This window comes from Hevea brasiliensis, chromosome 15 (genome assembly GCF_030052815.1).
Source record: "Hevea brasiliensis isolate MT/VB/25A 57/8 chromosome 15, ASM3005281v1, whole genome shotgun sequence".
NCBI lineage: Eukaryota > Viridiplantae > Streptophyta > Magnoliopsida > Malpighiales > Euphorbiaceae > Hevea > Hevea brasiliensis.
In genome coordinates, this window is record NC_079507.1 from 74,898,555 (window position 1) to 74,915,489 (window position 16,935).

The following is a 16,935-nucleotide window of genomic DNA, read 5'->3' on the forward strand; positions in this document are numbered from 1 at the left end:
AAATAATATTTTTTAATTTTTTTAATACTATAATGTTTTCTTAATTTAACAAATAGTAAATACCTATAAAAAGAATTAGAAATCATAATTTGGATATAAAATTTTTATTTCAATTTAATAAATTTATATTCAACTATAAGGTAGTGTTTGGCAGAAATGAATTCCACAAAATTTTGTGGAATTAATTTATAAATATAATATTTAAATGTTTAGTTTAAATGAAAATTCATTTAGAATTTTTAATAATCAATTCTATTGAATTGATTATAACTAAACCAAATTCTATTTTTCTAACTCTAGTTATGGACAATTTACCAAGTACTGGTCTAGTGACTAATACTGTTATAGAACAGGGCAGATTCTGGAACTCAACTTTGTCAAACTATTTGGACTAGTTACAACCACAATTTGGCTTAGTGTTCTTTATATGAGTTGTTCCCTGTATCTCATAGTTACACAAGTTCAATAATCACTAAATTTGAGGTTGTATAGGGTGAGTTATGGCTAATTAACCAACCTGGACTCATAACCCAGTACATTCAGGATTTCAGATTCAGGTCAGTCTTTGCAATTCATATTTGAGGTCCTTACACTCAAAATTTGAGCAGGGCTTCTAAACCAAAATTTTAGCTATATTTCTTAAGTTTTCATATCAATTTGACTCATCCCAATTGAAGTTTTCTACTAAAAGTTATGATTCATTTACTATCCGGGTGTCAAATGGCCAATCTGTCCAATGCAGGAATTTCCAGATTGGTAATTTCTGACTTATCCTAGTAATTTCTTTAAGTTGCATTTGGTTCTGAATTTTGGTCAAAACATCAAAATTGTAGTTCTAGGTGTTATAAACATTTTAGCTTTGGAATAATTGTATTTGTAGTTTTGTAGTATAAGTTATGACATTTTTACTACAACTGGTCGGATGGCCTAAAATCTAGAATTTCCAAGTTATTTTGGTTCTAGCAGGTTTGATGGACTAACTTTGCTTAGCAATTTAATTGGCTTAGGGTCAGAATTAGGATTCCTAATCTTCATGAAAAATGTTCTCATATATCTCAGGTTTCCATATGTTCAAGAATCAGGTCATTTGGAGCTTCCTATAGTAAGTTATGACTAAATTACTATACACTGTTCATTTGGTCATTTCTGCCCAGGTCTAGAACATCAATTCCGGATTTAAGCCTAACTTAGGCTAATTTCTTGTCAGTTTCTGAGTAAGGTTTTTTCACGATAATTGTGGCATTATGTCTTAAGTTTAATCTTCAATCGGCCTCATACCAATTGAAGCTGTCTAACTTTACTTATAGCCATATAATCCGACTAGACTCAGAGGTCCAGAAATCCTGCACAAAGATTACACTTCCAATTTTCAATTCAATTCAACAACCAACTTCAAATCATAACCAACACACATCAATTTGTCAATAATTGACCTTAACAACATCAATTTCATACCATAGCACCAATTTCCCAATTTCTTCAAAACCCTAACTTCACTTCTTTACAAATTCATGAAATCTAATGCAACTTCAATCAAAATTCATATATATATACATCAAACAACATTTTTATATAAGTTTAATTTCATCAAAACCATTAAAGACCCTAGCCCCCTCAAGTGAACCAAAATTCCTCTTCCCTCTATATGCATGGTTTCTTTCATTTTATGTGCATAATTCAACTCAAATCAACTTACTTGCAAGGATTAAACAACTAATTTAAGGGTTGATTGCACTTATCTCTCTTAGCAAATTTCTAAGCTTTCCAATTCTTCAATTTATCCTCTCTTTTTTGCTCTCAATCTCTTTACCAAGGTGAATAATCAAAATTTAATGTTGGGACTTATGGGTTTTATGGTGAGAATAGGAAGAAAATTGAGCTTGGGAAGAGTTGACAGTGGTGGAAGGCTTTGGAAGAGAGTGGTTCGGCCAAGACGTAAGGAAGAAGAAGATGAAGACTTCATTTAATTATTTTGTCTTTTCTTTTATACTTATCTTCATTTAGTGTAATTAAAATTTTAATGAGATCATCATAACATCATGCTTATGTCATAATTCAATTATATTTTTCCTTTATTTCTTTTCTCCTTTCCATTACACATTTCTTTTGAATTTTTATCAAAATTTTTCTTCATATTTTATCACAATAATTTCACTTAATTTAATTGACATTCTGGTCAAAAGTTAACTCTCCAAGTGAAATGACCAAAATGCTTTTCATTAGGTTCATCAAGCTATAACTGTCTTTACCGATTGGCATTAAATTTTCTCGCATTTCCTTAAGATTTTCATTGTCATTAATCCTTTAATTTAGTCCCAAATAAATGTCTCATAGGGTTTCTCATGAGTGTGGGGTTGACAACTGAACTTTAAGTTACTTCCCGGTAAGGTTACCCATCATCGGGACCTCCTACTCATTTAACCGATTTACACTTCACTTATTTTATTTTCCTTTAATTTTACTTAATCTTTATTAAATCAATTTATAACTCCTCACTCTAGCTTAAGTGTGGTTTCAGACATCTTGACTGTCTGATCAAACGTTAGTCATCGGAACAGTAGAATGTACGGAACTACCTAAAGTGAGGGCGTTACACTTTCTATCTTTAAAAAAACCAACCGGACTTTATTATTATTTTTTTTTACTACATTCATTCATTTTTTCAGTTAGTTCTCTTCTCATTTTTTTTTAACAATTTTATTATCTTCAAGTTATTTGGCTCTCTATCAATTTAAGAATGCTGATATTTAGGTTTATATTTTAATGCTTTTTTCTCAATAAATTTTAATATCAGTGTGAAATATTTATAAGTTTGTATTTTTTTTTAACAAGGTGACCTCTTGTAATTACTAAAATTAAGCTTATAAATATTTTACTATGACATTAAAATTTATTAGGAAAATATATTAAAATACAGACATAGATATCAATATTCTTATATCGATAGAAAGCCAAATGACCTAAAGATAATAAAATTATTAAGAACACTACTAAATAATATTAGGGAAAAAAAAAAACAGGGGAAGAGAACTAACCGAAGAAATGAATGAATGTAGTCCAAGAAAATTATAAATCTTGGCTGATTTTTTTATAGATAGAAAGAGCCACTAAAAATACCATTGGATGACATTTTCATAAGCCATTCTCTCTCCAATCACTCTGCAATGATTGTGTCATCTCCAATTATTATATCGTACTAGGTGTGCAGAAGTTGTAGGGAGTGGGGTGACGTGATTCTGAAAATGCTACTCCGAGTAATATTTTTAAGAGCATTAACCTCACATTCTATCAAAAAGCTGATCATTTGGTTTGTCAAAGAAAACTCTATTAGTAGTGGCTTTTTAGAAGAAAAAAAAAATCTCTGCAAAACGTCTAGTACAAATTTTGACGCACTTGGAAATTCTATTGAGAGTGATGTTTTCTTTGTTATAAACTTTTCTTTGAAACCTTTCTTCCCAATAGCATTTTTTAAGTAAACACTATTTTTGTAAATAGTTTCAAATTCACACTACAATTGTAAATAATTTTTCTCACATTTTTAATAATTAATCCATTTTTTACTATAATTATTCCAATTAAAAATAATAATATACTAATGTCAATATTTTTAATTTTATTAGCATCCATTTATTATTTTTATATAAACAGAAAATTTTAATTATTAATTTATTATTTATAAATAATTTATTTGTATTAATATATTTATCAAACTTATTTTTAAAGTTTTTCTCTTTATCTTAAGAAAATATAAAATTATGTAAAATATCATATATCAAATAAAAATTAATAATATTGATACTTATTGATATGAGTATACACAATTATTTTTATCAAATAAAATTAAAAAAATCAAGTAAAAATAACTAAAAATAAAAATAAAAACATTATATAAAACTATATCAAATTTAATTTATTTTACTATTATACTTTTGGAAAAAGTTTAGATTTTTCGATCTAATTATATATGTTTTATGGAAATTATAAAATACTAAAAGTTAATTACATTTTGTTATTCAAAGAAATTTAATATGAAAATATATAAATTAATAAAATAATAAATAGTTAAATTTATATATTTATAAAACACTTATAATTATAAAATTATATTATAATAATAAAATTTTCATAATGAATTTTACCTATAATTTTTATTTTTATTTATTTATTTTCATTTTTATTAACTTGATTTAAAAATAATAAGTGTACATATAACATATATATAATAAAAAAAATAAAAAAATTATTATATTGTCATTATATTATAGTAATATTATATTATATAAAAAATTTACAAAATTTTATATATAAAATATTAAATTTTTGATACATATAACAGTACAGAAAACATGAAATATACATTAAAAAAAAATAATTAGTTTAATAAATGTGCCACGAGTGTTTAAGCAATTTTATTTTTAATTAAAAAGTATTAAAAAGTTAATTTAAAATTTAAATTAACATATTTTAATAATAAAAACTTTAAAATAATATATATATATATATATATATATATATATATATATATATAATATTTTTTGTTAACGATATTTTAAAAAAGGGGGCTTTTTAGTCATGTAATATTAATGCGAAACGGGCCTTAGACTTGTAATTTGGGCGCTCAGAATAAAACCATGGCAGCGAATGAGGGAATAAGACTGCTAACAAGAGCATAGCCCCATCTTAGATCTTCCAAACAATTTACACAAGCGAACCACAATGGTACAAAGTGCAGTTGCTGCCTTGCTGACTTCGGCTTTCGATTATAGACCAAATACATATAAATCACCGATCAAGCCAAGTACACGCGCAGCTTCTGCTGTGATATAAGCATCCAATTCAGGACCACAATTATATTTCTGATTGCTGTGTTTATTTGCCAATCCATTTCTGGCTGTATGATCCAGTAGATAAGCTTTACTGCCATTCAACACAATCTCAACCATGCATCTCAGGCCCACCACCTCCAATTGCAGTCATAATTTCACACTCCTAAGATGAATCTCAGCTCACTTTTAGAGATACCCTTCGCTTAGACAAGGTGAAAGAGTTCAGTTAAAATTGATCTATTTGTAATTGACAAACAATCAGAAGGCTCACAAAGCATGCAACAACATTCAGCACGCAATACTAAACTACATACTGTATGGTGTTGGCAGCACGCTGCTTAAATTTGAGTTCAGTGACTCGAGAACTAGTTGTGATTAGGCGGAAGGACCTAATCCCGCATCCTTCATGATCGTCCTTACCATGGTTTTGTTACTATACCGTTTTTCAAATATTTTAACAATAAAAATCATACTATACGATAGAATATGATTCTATATATTAATAAATTACTCTGCACTCAATTCAAGCAGGATGTAAAAAGATAAAGAGAGAAAATGAAGACATATAAGTGCTGAGAGAACAGAAAGGGATTGAAAGAGTATATCAGTAAGCTAGAAGGTCACCATTATAAATATATAAGTGCCCAATATTAAACTCAACAGATGCAAGATCCTTTGACGTAATCAGCCTATTTGTAAAGGCGACTGCCATAATAACCTTACAGTGCCACTTTGCTGTACTAGTTAAAATATTAAAATTCATTTAATTTAGTACCATGTTCTGGGGATGTAGAGATCCATCTTCTATCGCTCTTCGTTCTGCATATTGACTGGTTGTTTGAACCAATTCAAACGGCACCCAATACACCTATTTCAATAGCCTCAAAATATTAGCACTGCCCATCAAAATGCAAAGGAAATTAATTCCCTCAACGCTCAGTCCATAATATTATAAGCAAAAAAAGATTGCTTATAGGACCCAAAGAAACAAAAAGGGAGGAACGATTACGTACCAGGAGAATGAAGCAAGAGACTAGCTAAGAGGGTATGCAGAAAGGAGAGGTAAAAAGAGAAGCAGGGTTTTAAACTGGTAAAAATCCTCTGCGTTTTGGTGGTGGTCAATGTATAAGTAGAAGGTAGTCTCGGAGGCCTTTTCTTGTATGGGGCCATTAAGCCTTTCCGTCATCTCATCGGCTTTAGCTTCGACCTCGCTAGGAAAATGCTTGAAAACGAAAGGGCTCTAAAATAGGCCTTTTCTTTTACCTCTTCAATTGGTGGCCCATTCTGTCCTACCCCAACCAGAAATTTTATAATGAAATGGTAAACTAATAAAGAGTTGTACAAAATTCAGTTATGCTCATATTTTTAAAATCATTTTTATTTTTTTGAAATTATAATTATTATTTTAATTTATACGTCAATCTTTGATTGATTGTCATTCTGCATGATAGTTATATTATAAAGAATCACTGTTTCGTTATATAATCTCTCCACTCTTACATATGTACATACTATTGTTTAAAATATTCACACCTAATTTGTATGTATATTAAAATTAAATATTTTTAAAAAAAATATATTTTTGACATCAATTTAGTACATTCAGAATTATTTTTAAATAATTATAAAATAATCTCTAGTAAAATTAAAATATTAATTAAATACAAAATAAATTTTCCATTCTTACAATTATATTTAGTATGATGGGATCATTTTTATGTATCATATTAAATTTATTTTTATTTGATTAATAAAATTGACTAATAAAATAAATCACGACATTTTTTGAAGTATTCTTTTGTAATTTAATTGAAAACTTGAATAACATTTAATCCCTTGCGAGTAGAAATCTACAAGACTTTTTAAAATAAAATCTGCAAGATTATTTTTACTATAGAGTACATGGTGAATACATAACATGCTCATAAACAAAGGCCAAGGCCAAACAACCCAAGTTATTGAATCAAAAAAAGAAATCACATGCCTAATATATAGCATCAAAATCCATATGGGCTAATAATTCACCACCCCACAATTCTTCCTTATCCCTTTGTGACCTCGTAAGCAACTCAATCGAACCCATATGCACCATTGCAGAAGCAAACTTGGAAGCCCATGCACTTGGATGCTTGATATTACTCTCCACCATCTTCTTTTCAAACTACTCTTCCACAATAGGAATTTTTACCGTACAGGTGTACTGTATAAGTAAAAATATCAAAATAGAGTGACATTCAAGCAAATTATAGAAAATGATAAGTTATGTTCAGCTTGCAGAAGACGCTAATTAAAATAGCATATGAATGACAAAAACACTAATCACAGTGATGCATAATATTACTCTCCATCATCTTCTTTGTCAAACTACTCTCCCACAATAGAAATTTTTATCGTACAAGTGTACTGTACAAAGTAAAAATATGAGAATAGAGTGACATTCAGGCAAATTACAGAAAGGGGTGAATTATGATTAGCTTGTAGAAAACGCTAATCAAAATAACGTATGAAAAACAAAAACTCTAATCAAAGTACTGTCCGGAGAAAAAAAAAATACTAAATACACAGAGACGCTATTTTAAGTAGTGTCTTGAAAATAAAACGCTATTTTAACTAGCCTTTGATCACCAAAATGCTAGTAACAGTAGTGTTTTTACATTATACACAAGTCCAAATTTCATACAATAGTTTTGGCACTAAAACGCCATTTATAATGGCGTCCTCTTTGGCCACCATATAATATTTAACTTAAATTTATTTAATATTATTAATATAATTAATCTGTAAAATATGTTTTTGTGTTAGATAAAAAATAATAATGTGTATAATATTTGAACTATGCTATTGAGAATTTTCTTGTTTTATTTTTTAAAACATGTTAATTTTGGATTTTTAAAAATGCATTAATTTTATAGATTAAAAATATTAAAGTATAAAATTTTAATCGTATTTGTTAACAAAAATATATAATGTAATTTTCTTTTAAAAAATATTAGTTTTATAAATTAAAAAAATCAAAAAAATCAAAGTAAAATTTTAACCATATTTGTTAATGAAAATTTATATTGTAATTATTTAAAAAAATATTAAATTTATAGATTTAAAAATATTAAATGTTGAACGTACAGTGATACTGTATAATTTAAATTACGAAAAAATAGTACCAATAAACTAAATTACGGGAGGGTATGCAAAATACTAGCTTAATTAGCATGTAGCCAGGCTACACCCGTACATGCAAATATAAAAATTTATATTAATTTGTATACATAAAAAGATTAAAATTGTGAAATTATATTTTCACAAAATATTGGTAATATGCAAAAAAATAAGAAATTAAATAAAATTTATTGCTTTAATATTCACATAATATAATGTACAAAAAATTAGAAATAAAATAAATTTTTTCTTTAAAATATTAAAATTTAAGACATATGAGAAAAAAAATGGTAAACAAAATTTATCATCCTCAATTAAATTAATTTGCATGTGATATTAATTTTTATTCTTATTATAATTATGGATAATTTATTTTCTTGATAGCAATTAATAAATTTAAGTATTAAAAAAATTAAATTATTATTTATTACGTGTGAGCATCTATAATAATATAAAATCTAGATATTATAATTGATTTTCATTTAGTGCCAAATTAATTTATTAAAAATTTGTGTGAAATTAAATTGTAATTTTTTATAAAAAATTTATAATTTTTAATAAAGTGTGGGTTACATCGTGTGTTATATAGTTATTAGTTTTAATAAATTAGTTTTATTAAATTGAAGAAAAAAAGTAATTAAAATTAATGACTATATAACACACAATCCAACCCACACTTTATTAAAAACTATAAATTTTATAAAAAATTGCAATTTAATTTCACATAAATTTTTAATAACTTAACTTGGTACTAAGAAAAAATTAATTATAATATCTAAATTTTATGTTGTTATAAATGTTCACATGTAATAAATAATAATTTAATTTCTTTTAATACTTAAATTTATTAATTGCTATCAACAAAATAAATTATTCATAATTATAATAAGAATAAAAATTAATATCACATGCAAATTAATTTAATTAAGGATAATAAATTTTGTTTTCCATTTTTTTTTCTCATATGTCTTAAATTTTAATATTTTAAAGAAAAATTTATTTAATTTCTAATTTTTTAAATTTATATTATGTGAATATTAAAGCAACAAATTTTATTTAATTTCTTATTTTTTCGTATATTACCAATATTTTATGAAAATATAATTTCATAATTTTAATTTTTTTTATGTGTACAAATTAATATAAATTTTTATGTCTACATATATGGTGTTGCCTCAGGATGTTAATTAAGCTAAAGTCCTGCATACCCTCCTGTAATTTAGTTTATTGGTATCATTTTTTAGTAATTTAAATAGCACAATACCATTATACGTTTAATATTTAATATTTTTAAATCTATAAAATTAATATTTTTTTAAATAATTACAATATAAATTTTCATTAATAAATACGGTCAAAATTTTATACTTTAATTTTTTTTATTTATAAAACTAACATATTTTTTAAAAAATTTACATTATTTATTTTTGTTAACAAATACGGTTAAAATTTTATACTTTAATATTTTTAATCTATAAAATTAATGTATTTTTAAAAATACAAAATTAAGATGTTTTAAAAAAATAAAACAAGAAAATTGTCAATGGCATGGTTCAAATATTATATACATTATTATTTTTTTATCTAAAATAAAAACATATTTTATATATTAATTATATTAATAATATTAAATAAATTTATGTTAAATATTGTATGGTGGTCAAGGAGGACGCCATTATGAACGGCGTTTTGGTGTCAAAACTATTGCATAGAATTTGGACGTGTGTACGATGAAAAAATGCTACTATTATTAGCGTTTTGGTTAAAAACACTATTAATCATCGAACGCTTATTAAAATAGCGTTTTATTTTCAAGATGTTACTTAAAATAATATATCTGTGTATTTTTTTTTTCAAACGCTACTTTGATTAGCGTTTTTGTCCTTCATGCGCTATTTTGATGAGTGTCTCCTGTAAACTGATCATAACTCACCCGCTTTCCATAATTTGTCTGAATGCTACCCTATTCTGGTATTTTTACTTGTACAATACACTTGTACGGTAAAAACTCCCCCACAATACCTGATCTGAAAACGGTAGCCCCTTTTTACTCTTCTTGTAGTACTTATTGTCAAGCCAGGTTGGTGTTAGGAGATCAAAGGGCACCATTGGATCAACCCCAGAATTCATTTTCACAGGCCTCGGGCATTTGGTTCTTAAGTAACTGGCATAGGTAGAAACCATGGAAGGATCTTGTGGGTACGTTGCATTGAAGGAATATAAAACGTTTAGAGAATGAAGAACAATGGGAGTCACCAATAGAGTGAACACCAGACAGCGTCACCAATTCCTCTAGTGACAAACCTTTCTTTGCAAAGTTTTTTTTCGACTGGGTGACATAAAAGAATGCATCAGGGAGGTTTTTAGTCGCATCACCGATCAAAGAAATGGTTCCATCGTGCCGGCGTCCGAGAAAATCATAGTAAATGCCACCGGTGAGGTGAACACTATCACGAGCTGCAAAGGCAATAATATCTGCACATGAAATTGTGTTGGGGCAATATGCATCTATCTTGGCCTTTGCTGCATCTATCACCTCAAAGCCTCCTATCCCCTTGTTTCTCATGCTTTCTTTTTCTGCTTGGTGTCTCGGAATGGAATCAAGAAGGATGGAAGCAGCACAACCCTATAGATATAAAATATGTAATCGAAAAGGATTATCTAGATATAAAGGTTTAATATCCATTTCTCAGTAACTAGTCCGTATACAATGGTGTAGTGTAGACATCTAATGCCTATTTGTGTAGCACAAGCAATTTAAAGTGAAAGAATGAAAGAAGAAATTAAAAGACGTTAATTACCCTCACAAAACAGTCGTGGAAATGAAGCCTAATGAGGGCAGCAGGAATGCCAGTATCATTGGCCATCGCATTTGTTATTGTGCTTCTCACTATGGTCTCCGCTAATGGGCATGTTTTTTTATAGAACTTTTTCTTCAAAGGAGCTGAGAGAGCTGGAGAGATGAAGAAAATGAGCAGAAAGAATCCTACTAAGTGAGTAAAAAACCTAGTTATATGAACCAGGACTTGTAGGCAGTAGTGATGGAGAGGATTGATGTCTAATGTAAAAGTGAGGAAAACAAGGCCATCACTGTCCCATTTATAGTGAGTCGAGGAATCATCAACCTAATCCAGGCATTAGCCGTCAAATTTTGAAGGCCATGGGAATACTAAAACAGGCAATTGCATTGAAGTTTCTTTGGCTAAAGAATCATTTAAGCTAAAGAAATGGTAAATTTGCAAATTTTTATATAAGAGGCGTGTGCTACCCACAAACCTTTTTCATTTAATAGTAGACTGAAATTCAGAGTAGCATCATGCAAATAAAGAATTGAAAAGCGTGTGCCCCCCACACGACTAATAACACTAGAAAAATAGAAAAGGGTACTGTTATTATGGGAAGCACGTTCATATATGAGAACGTGCTTCCTTGCTGTTAGATCAATTTGAGGGATTTATGCATAGTACGTAGTATTTGAATTTTATACAATTTATTTCCTTTAATTTTTTTCTATAAAATACATAATAAAATATAATAAATTAAAAATATGCAATTTTTATATAGCTTTTTTCCCCTTAATTTAGAAACAGTCATACAACTATATTATTTTTTTTAATCAGTTAAAATGGGAAAAAAATTAGAGGTGTGTATTTTTTAATATTATTTTTTTATATATTTTTATTATTGGTTTCATGAAAGGGTGTTTTTTTTTTACCAGATAAAATCGTTGGAGAAATTAAAGATATGCAATTTTTATATTATTCTTTTTAATTTTTTATATGTTTTATTATATATTTTATATAAAAAATTGAAAGAGTAAATTGTTGTAAAAATTAATATAATATGCACAAATCCTTGTTTCAGTTTGATATAATGGTAAGAAGACACAATTTCATATGAGAACGTTTTTTCCATAGCTACACCTCTAAGAATAGTGGCTAGATTAGCTTGTGAACTGAACTGAAATCGGTTTTGGGCCTTGAATTGGTTTGGAATTGAGATTTTGAGGGTTGATTACAGGCTCCTCCTTGAATCAAGACCAGAATTGAAAGTGGTTCATTTGTAAACCTTTTTTTTTAATTTTTTTTAATTTTTTTTAATTTATATTGAATTTATATTTATATATTTTTAATTTTTTTAGTTAGAAATTAAATAAATAATGTCTAAAAATTTATTATAGTTTGATAATATCTAAAGTCAAACTGAAAACCATCAGAAAATCATTTTGAATCAAAATTTAACCGGATCAACAATTATAATTCAAAACAGTACTGAAATTAGTCAATGGCCAGGTCTACTTAAGATAATATAAAGTAGGCAACATGTAGTAGATATTCAGTTGTCTTGACTTCATTTAGGGGTGAGTAAAGATGGGTTAATTAGTCCATTATTCATTTTCTTGAATGCTAGGGAAAATTAATTTCCTAAACATCTGTCCATAATCTTATAAGCAACCAAACAGATGCTGACATCATCCAAAGAACATAAAAAGAAAATTTTTATTTGATGCAACGTTGTACACACAACAGTTTAATTATTATTATTGATTATAATGAGACTCACGTATGACTCATCACAATCAATGGTTATAACAAAAATGTTGTACATACATTAATTTCATTATATAATTTTTCATAAAAAAGAGAGACGTTTTCATACCAAGAGAATGAAGTAAGGTAAGAAGGTATGTAGAAAGGAAAGGTAAAAAGAGTAGGGTTTTAAATGGTAAAAACACTCTACTTCTTGATGGTGGTTAATGTATAATTGGAATGTCGTATAGAACTCAAGGAGGCCTTTTCTTGCATGAGATATTATGCCTTTCCATCTTCTCATCGGTTTTAACTTGTGCTATTACTGATACTTCGATCACCCTAGAAAAAAAGCTTGAAAATAAATTTTTATATATCATATTAATATGATAATTTTTATATATCATGTTGTTTATTTTTATTTGACTAAAATAAATCATTTATGTTAAATTAAGAGATTTTTTTAAAAGTATCCTTTGTAATTTAATTCAAATTTTTGAATAACATGTACTTGCCAATTCCCTGGCCAGTAGAAATGAAAAAGAAATCTGCGAGATTGATATATTAAAAAAAAAGCCGCAAGATTATTTTTATTATAGAATACATGGTGTATGCATACCATGCTCATAAACAAATGGCCAAGGCCAAACAACCCAAGTTATTGAATCTAAAAAAGAAAACACACGTCTAATAGCATCAAAATCCATATGGGCTAATAATTCACGACCCTACAATTCTTCCTTATCTCCCCTTGCGACCCTGTAAGCACCTTAATCGAACCCATATGCACCATTGCTGAAGCAAACTTGGAAGCCCATGCACTTGGATGCTTGATATTGCTCCCCACCATCTTCTTTGTCAAACTACTTTCCCACAACACTTGATCTGAAAACAGCAGCCCTTTTTTACTCTTCAAGTTCTTGTAGTAGTTATTGTCAAGCCTGGTTGGTGTTAGGGGATCAAAAGGCACGATTGGATCAACCCCAGAGTTCGTTTTCACAGGCCTAGGGCATTTGGCTCTCAAGTAACTGGCATAGGTAGAAACCATGGAAGGATCTTGTGGGTACGTTGCATTGAAGGAATATAAACGTTTAGAGAATGAAGAACAATGACAGTCACCGATAGAGTGAACACCAGAGAGCGTCACCAATTCCTCTAGTGACAAACCCTTCTTTGCAAAGTTTTCTTTCAACTGGGTGACATTAAAGAATGCATCGGGGAGGTTTTTAGTGGCATCACCGATCAAAGAAATGGTTCCGTCGCGGCGGCCTCCGAGAACATCATAGTAAATGCCACCGGTAAGGTGAACACTATCACGAGCTGCAAAGGCAATAATATCTGCACATGAAACTGTGTTGGGGCAGTAAGCCTCTATCTTAGCCTTTGCTGCATCTATCACCTCAAAGCCTCCTATTCCCTTATTTCTCATGCTTTCTTTCTCTGCTTTGTGCTTCGGAGTGGAATCAAGAAGAATGGAAGCATCACAACCCTATATATATCAAAATAAAATGCAAATTTAATCAGTATAATATTGTAGTATAGAGATCTAATATGCCTATTTTATATAGTGCAAGCAATTTAAAGTTAAAGAATGAAGAAGGAATTAAAAGATGTTAAAGATCATTAATTACCCTCACAAAACAGTCATGGAAATGAAGCCTAGTGAGGGCAGCAGGAATGCCAGTATCATTAGCCATTGCATTTGTTATTGTGCTTCTCACTATGGTCTCAGCCAATGGGCAAGTTTTTTTATAGAACTTTTTCTTCAAAGGAGCTGAGAGAGCTGGAGAGATGAAGAAAATGAGTAAAAAGAATCCTACTAAAAAGGTGAAAAACCTTGCCATGAGAACCAAGACTAAGACTTGTAGCCAATAGAGATTGAGAGGATTGATGTCTAATGCTGAAGTGAAGAACACAAGGCCATCACTGTCCCATTTATAGTGAGTCGAGGAATGATCGATCTAATATTTTATAGGCATTGGCAGTCAAATTTTGAATCCCATGGGAATACTAAAACAAGGAAATTGCAGTGAAGTTTCGTGGGCTGAAGAATCATTTAAGCTAAAGAAATGGTAAATACAATATTTTAATAAAGAGGCGTGTGTTACCCACAAACCTTTTTCATTTAATAATAGACTCAAACTCAGACAAGCATCATAGCATGTGTCAACATGCAAATAAATAATTGAAAGGCGTGTGCCCCCCACACGATTCTCTCTTGATGGCTAACAATACTACTAGAAAATAGACTTAAAAAATATAAAGCGGGGAACATGTAGATATTCAGTTAATCACTAAGTTTATAAAATAAAACTACATATTAAAATATTTGAAATTTGCAAATTTTTAAATAAGAGGCGTGTGCTGCCCACAAACCTTTGTCATTTAATAGTAGACTCAAATTCAGAGTAGCATCATAGCATATGGCAACATGCAAATAAAGAATTGAAAGGCGTGTGCCCCCCACACGACTAATACTACTAGAAAAATGGAAAAGGGTACTGTTATTATGGGAAGCACGTTCGTATATGAGAACGTGCTTCCTTGCTGTTAGATCAATTTGAGGGATTTATGCATAGTACGTAGCATTTGAATTTTATACAATTTATTTCTTTTAATTTTTTTTTCTATAAAATACATAATAAAATATAATAAATTAAAAACATACAATTTTTATATTGCTTTTTTCCCCTTAAATTTAGAAACAGTCATACAACTATATTATTTTTTTAATAAGTTAAAATGGGAAAAAAAAATTAGAGGTATGTATTTTTTAATATTATTTTTTAATATATTTTTATTATTGGTTTCATGAAAGGGTATTTTTTTTTACCAGATAAAATCGTTGGAGAAATTAAATATATGCAATTTTTATAGTGTTCTTTTTAATTTTTTACATGTTATTATATATTTTTTATATGTTATTATATATTTTATATAAAAAATTGAAAGAGTAAGTTGTTATATTTGTGGCTTTGAATTATGGATATATTTTTTCATGGATCCGAATTGTGATTCGACCCAAAAGTTTCGCGCTGTAACCCGATTGGAATAAAAAGTAAGATCCTGTGGTGGTAGCGGAGGGCATGGGCCTATAGGCCCAAGCCCGAAGCCCACCACTGATTTCCTTGAAAGTGCCCCCGCAGTATGGATCAGTATAAATATTATAATATTCTACCCTTTGTGGTAGAGTTGTGAGATATTTGAGAAATACACTAGGGTTAGGGTTTGAGAATTCTGATTGATTGTATCTTACTCTTTTCATCATAGTGGAATTTTTTTTCTCTTGTCTTGCCCGTGGACGTAGACCTTACGATTGAACCATGTTAAGTCCTGTGTTATTCTTCTTCTCTTTTTAATATTGTGTAATTGTGCGATTTGTGTGTGTGCGCCTTAGATTTGCGTGCTTGTTATAACAAACTGGTATCAGAGCTTTGTGTGCAAAATCTAGGGTTTATAGATGGCGTCGTCTTCAACGAAGTATGAGATTGAGAAGTTTGATGGTGGATCGAGTTTTAGTTTGTGGAAGATTAAAATTAAATTTTCCTTGATCTTACAAGGTCTATGTAAGGCAATCGATGATAACTTTCCAGAATGTATAAAAGAGGCGAAGAAGGCTGATCTAAAGGAGAGAGCCTTGAGTGCGATTTTCATGAGCGTAACTGATAATGTCCTACGCGAGATTGCTGGTGAAAGCTCAGCATCTGCGATATGGAAGAAATTAGAGGAGTTGTACTGAAGAAAAAGCTTTACAATCTAAGAATGAGCAAAGGTACGTCCATTAAAGAATATCTGGATGAATTCAATTCAATCATTATGGACCTGAAGAATATTGATATTGAGATTGATAGTGAGGATCAGGCCCTTATTGTGTTATGTTCTTTGCCACCCTCCTATGAAACTTTTATTGATACTCTGTTGTATGGAAAAGACAGTATTTCACTAGACGATGTTAGTAATTCTCTAAAATTGAAGAAGTTGAAAAGAAATTTCCAGATAATAGAGAAAGATTTGAGGGGGAAGGTTTGGTGAGAAAGGAAGAATACATTCAAGGGAGGGTTCTTTCAGCAGGAAGAAATCTAAGGCCAGATCTAAGTCAAGAATGAAAAAGGCCAACTGTTTTGAGTGTGGGGAACAATGTCACTGCAGGAGAGACTGTCCCAAGTTGAAAAATAAAAAGGAAAAGTAACCAGAAAGTTCTGCAAATGTGGTTGATAGTTTTATTGATTCTGATGGTGATGACAATGCTGGAGAAATTTTATCCAGGAGTTCAGATCATGGACAAAATTCCTGGATTCTTGATATTGGTGCTATTTATAATATGTGTCCACACAATAACTGATTTGTCACTTACAAACAGATGAGTGCAAGGTGTTTCTGGGCAATGATCATGCATTATCTATTGAAGGAATTGGTAACATTAG

General features: G+C 29.2%; 1 protein-coding gene, 1 long non-coding RNA gene and 1 pseudogene across 2 annotated transcripts; all 3 read right to left on the minus strand.

Moving 5' to 3' along the window:
* Nucleotides 1-4,670: 4,670 nt before the first annotated feature.
* On the minus strand, nucleotides 4,671-5,937 carry LOC131173994 (uncharacterized). The gene is made up of 3 exons (XR_009144343.1): nucleotides 5,840-5,937; nucleotides 5,602-5,694; nucleotides 4,671-4,961 (listed from the first exon to the last, which is right to left on the minus strand). It is a non-coding gene; the product is annotated as an uncharacterized LOC131173994 (long non-coding RNA).
* Nucleotides 5,938-9,923: 3,986 nt separating this feature from the next.
* LOC110673960 (peroxidase 5-like) lies at nucleotides 9,924-10,849 on the minus strand (annotated as a pseudogene).
* A 2,224-nt stretch (nucleotides 10,850-13,073) lies between these two features.
* LOC110673949 (peroxidase 5) lies at nucleotides 13,074-14,441 on the minus strand. Its single transcript, XM_021837199.2, has 2 exons — nucleotides 14,143-14,441; nucleotides 13,074-14,000 (listed from the first exon to the last, which is right to left on the minus strand). Exons 1-2 carry the CDS (start codon nucleotides 14,353-14,355, stop codon nucleotides 13,224-13,226), a joined length of 990 nt encoding a protein of 329 aa, XP_021692891.2. The 5' UTR covers nucleotides 14,356-14,441; the 3' UTR covers nucleotides 13,074-13,223.
* Nucleotides 14,442-16,935: the final 2,494 nt, after the last annotated feature.

Coding starts and splice junctions, on each gene's coding strand:
- LOC110673949 (XM_021837199.2), bottom strand. CDS start 14,355: ATGGCAAGGTTTTTCACCTTTTTAGTAGGATTCTTTTTACTCATTTTC. Junction 14,001..14,142: donor TCCATGACTGTTTTGTGAGG/GTAATTAATGAT, acceptor TGATATATATAG/GGTTGTGATGCTTCCATTCT.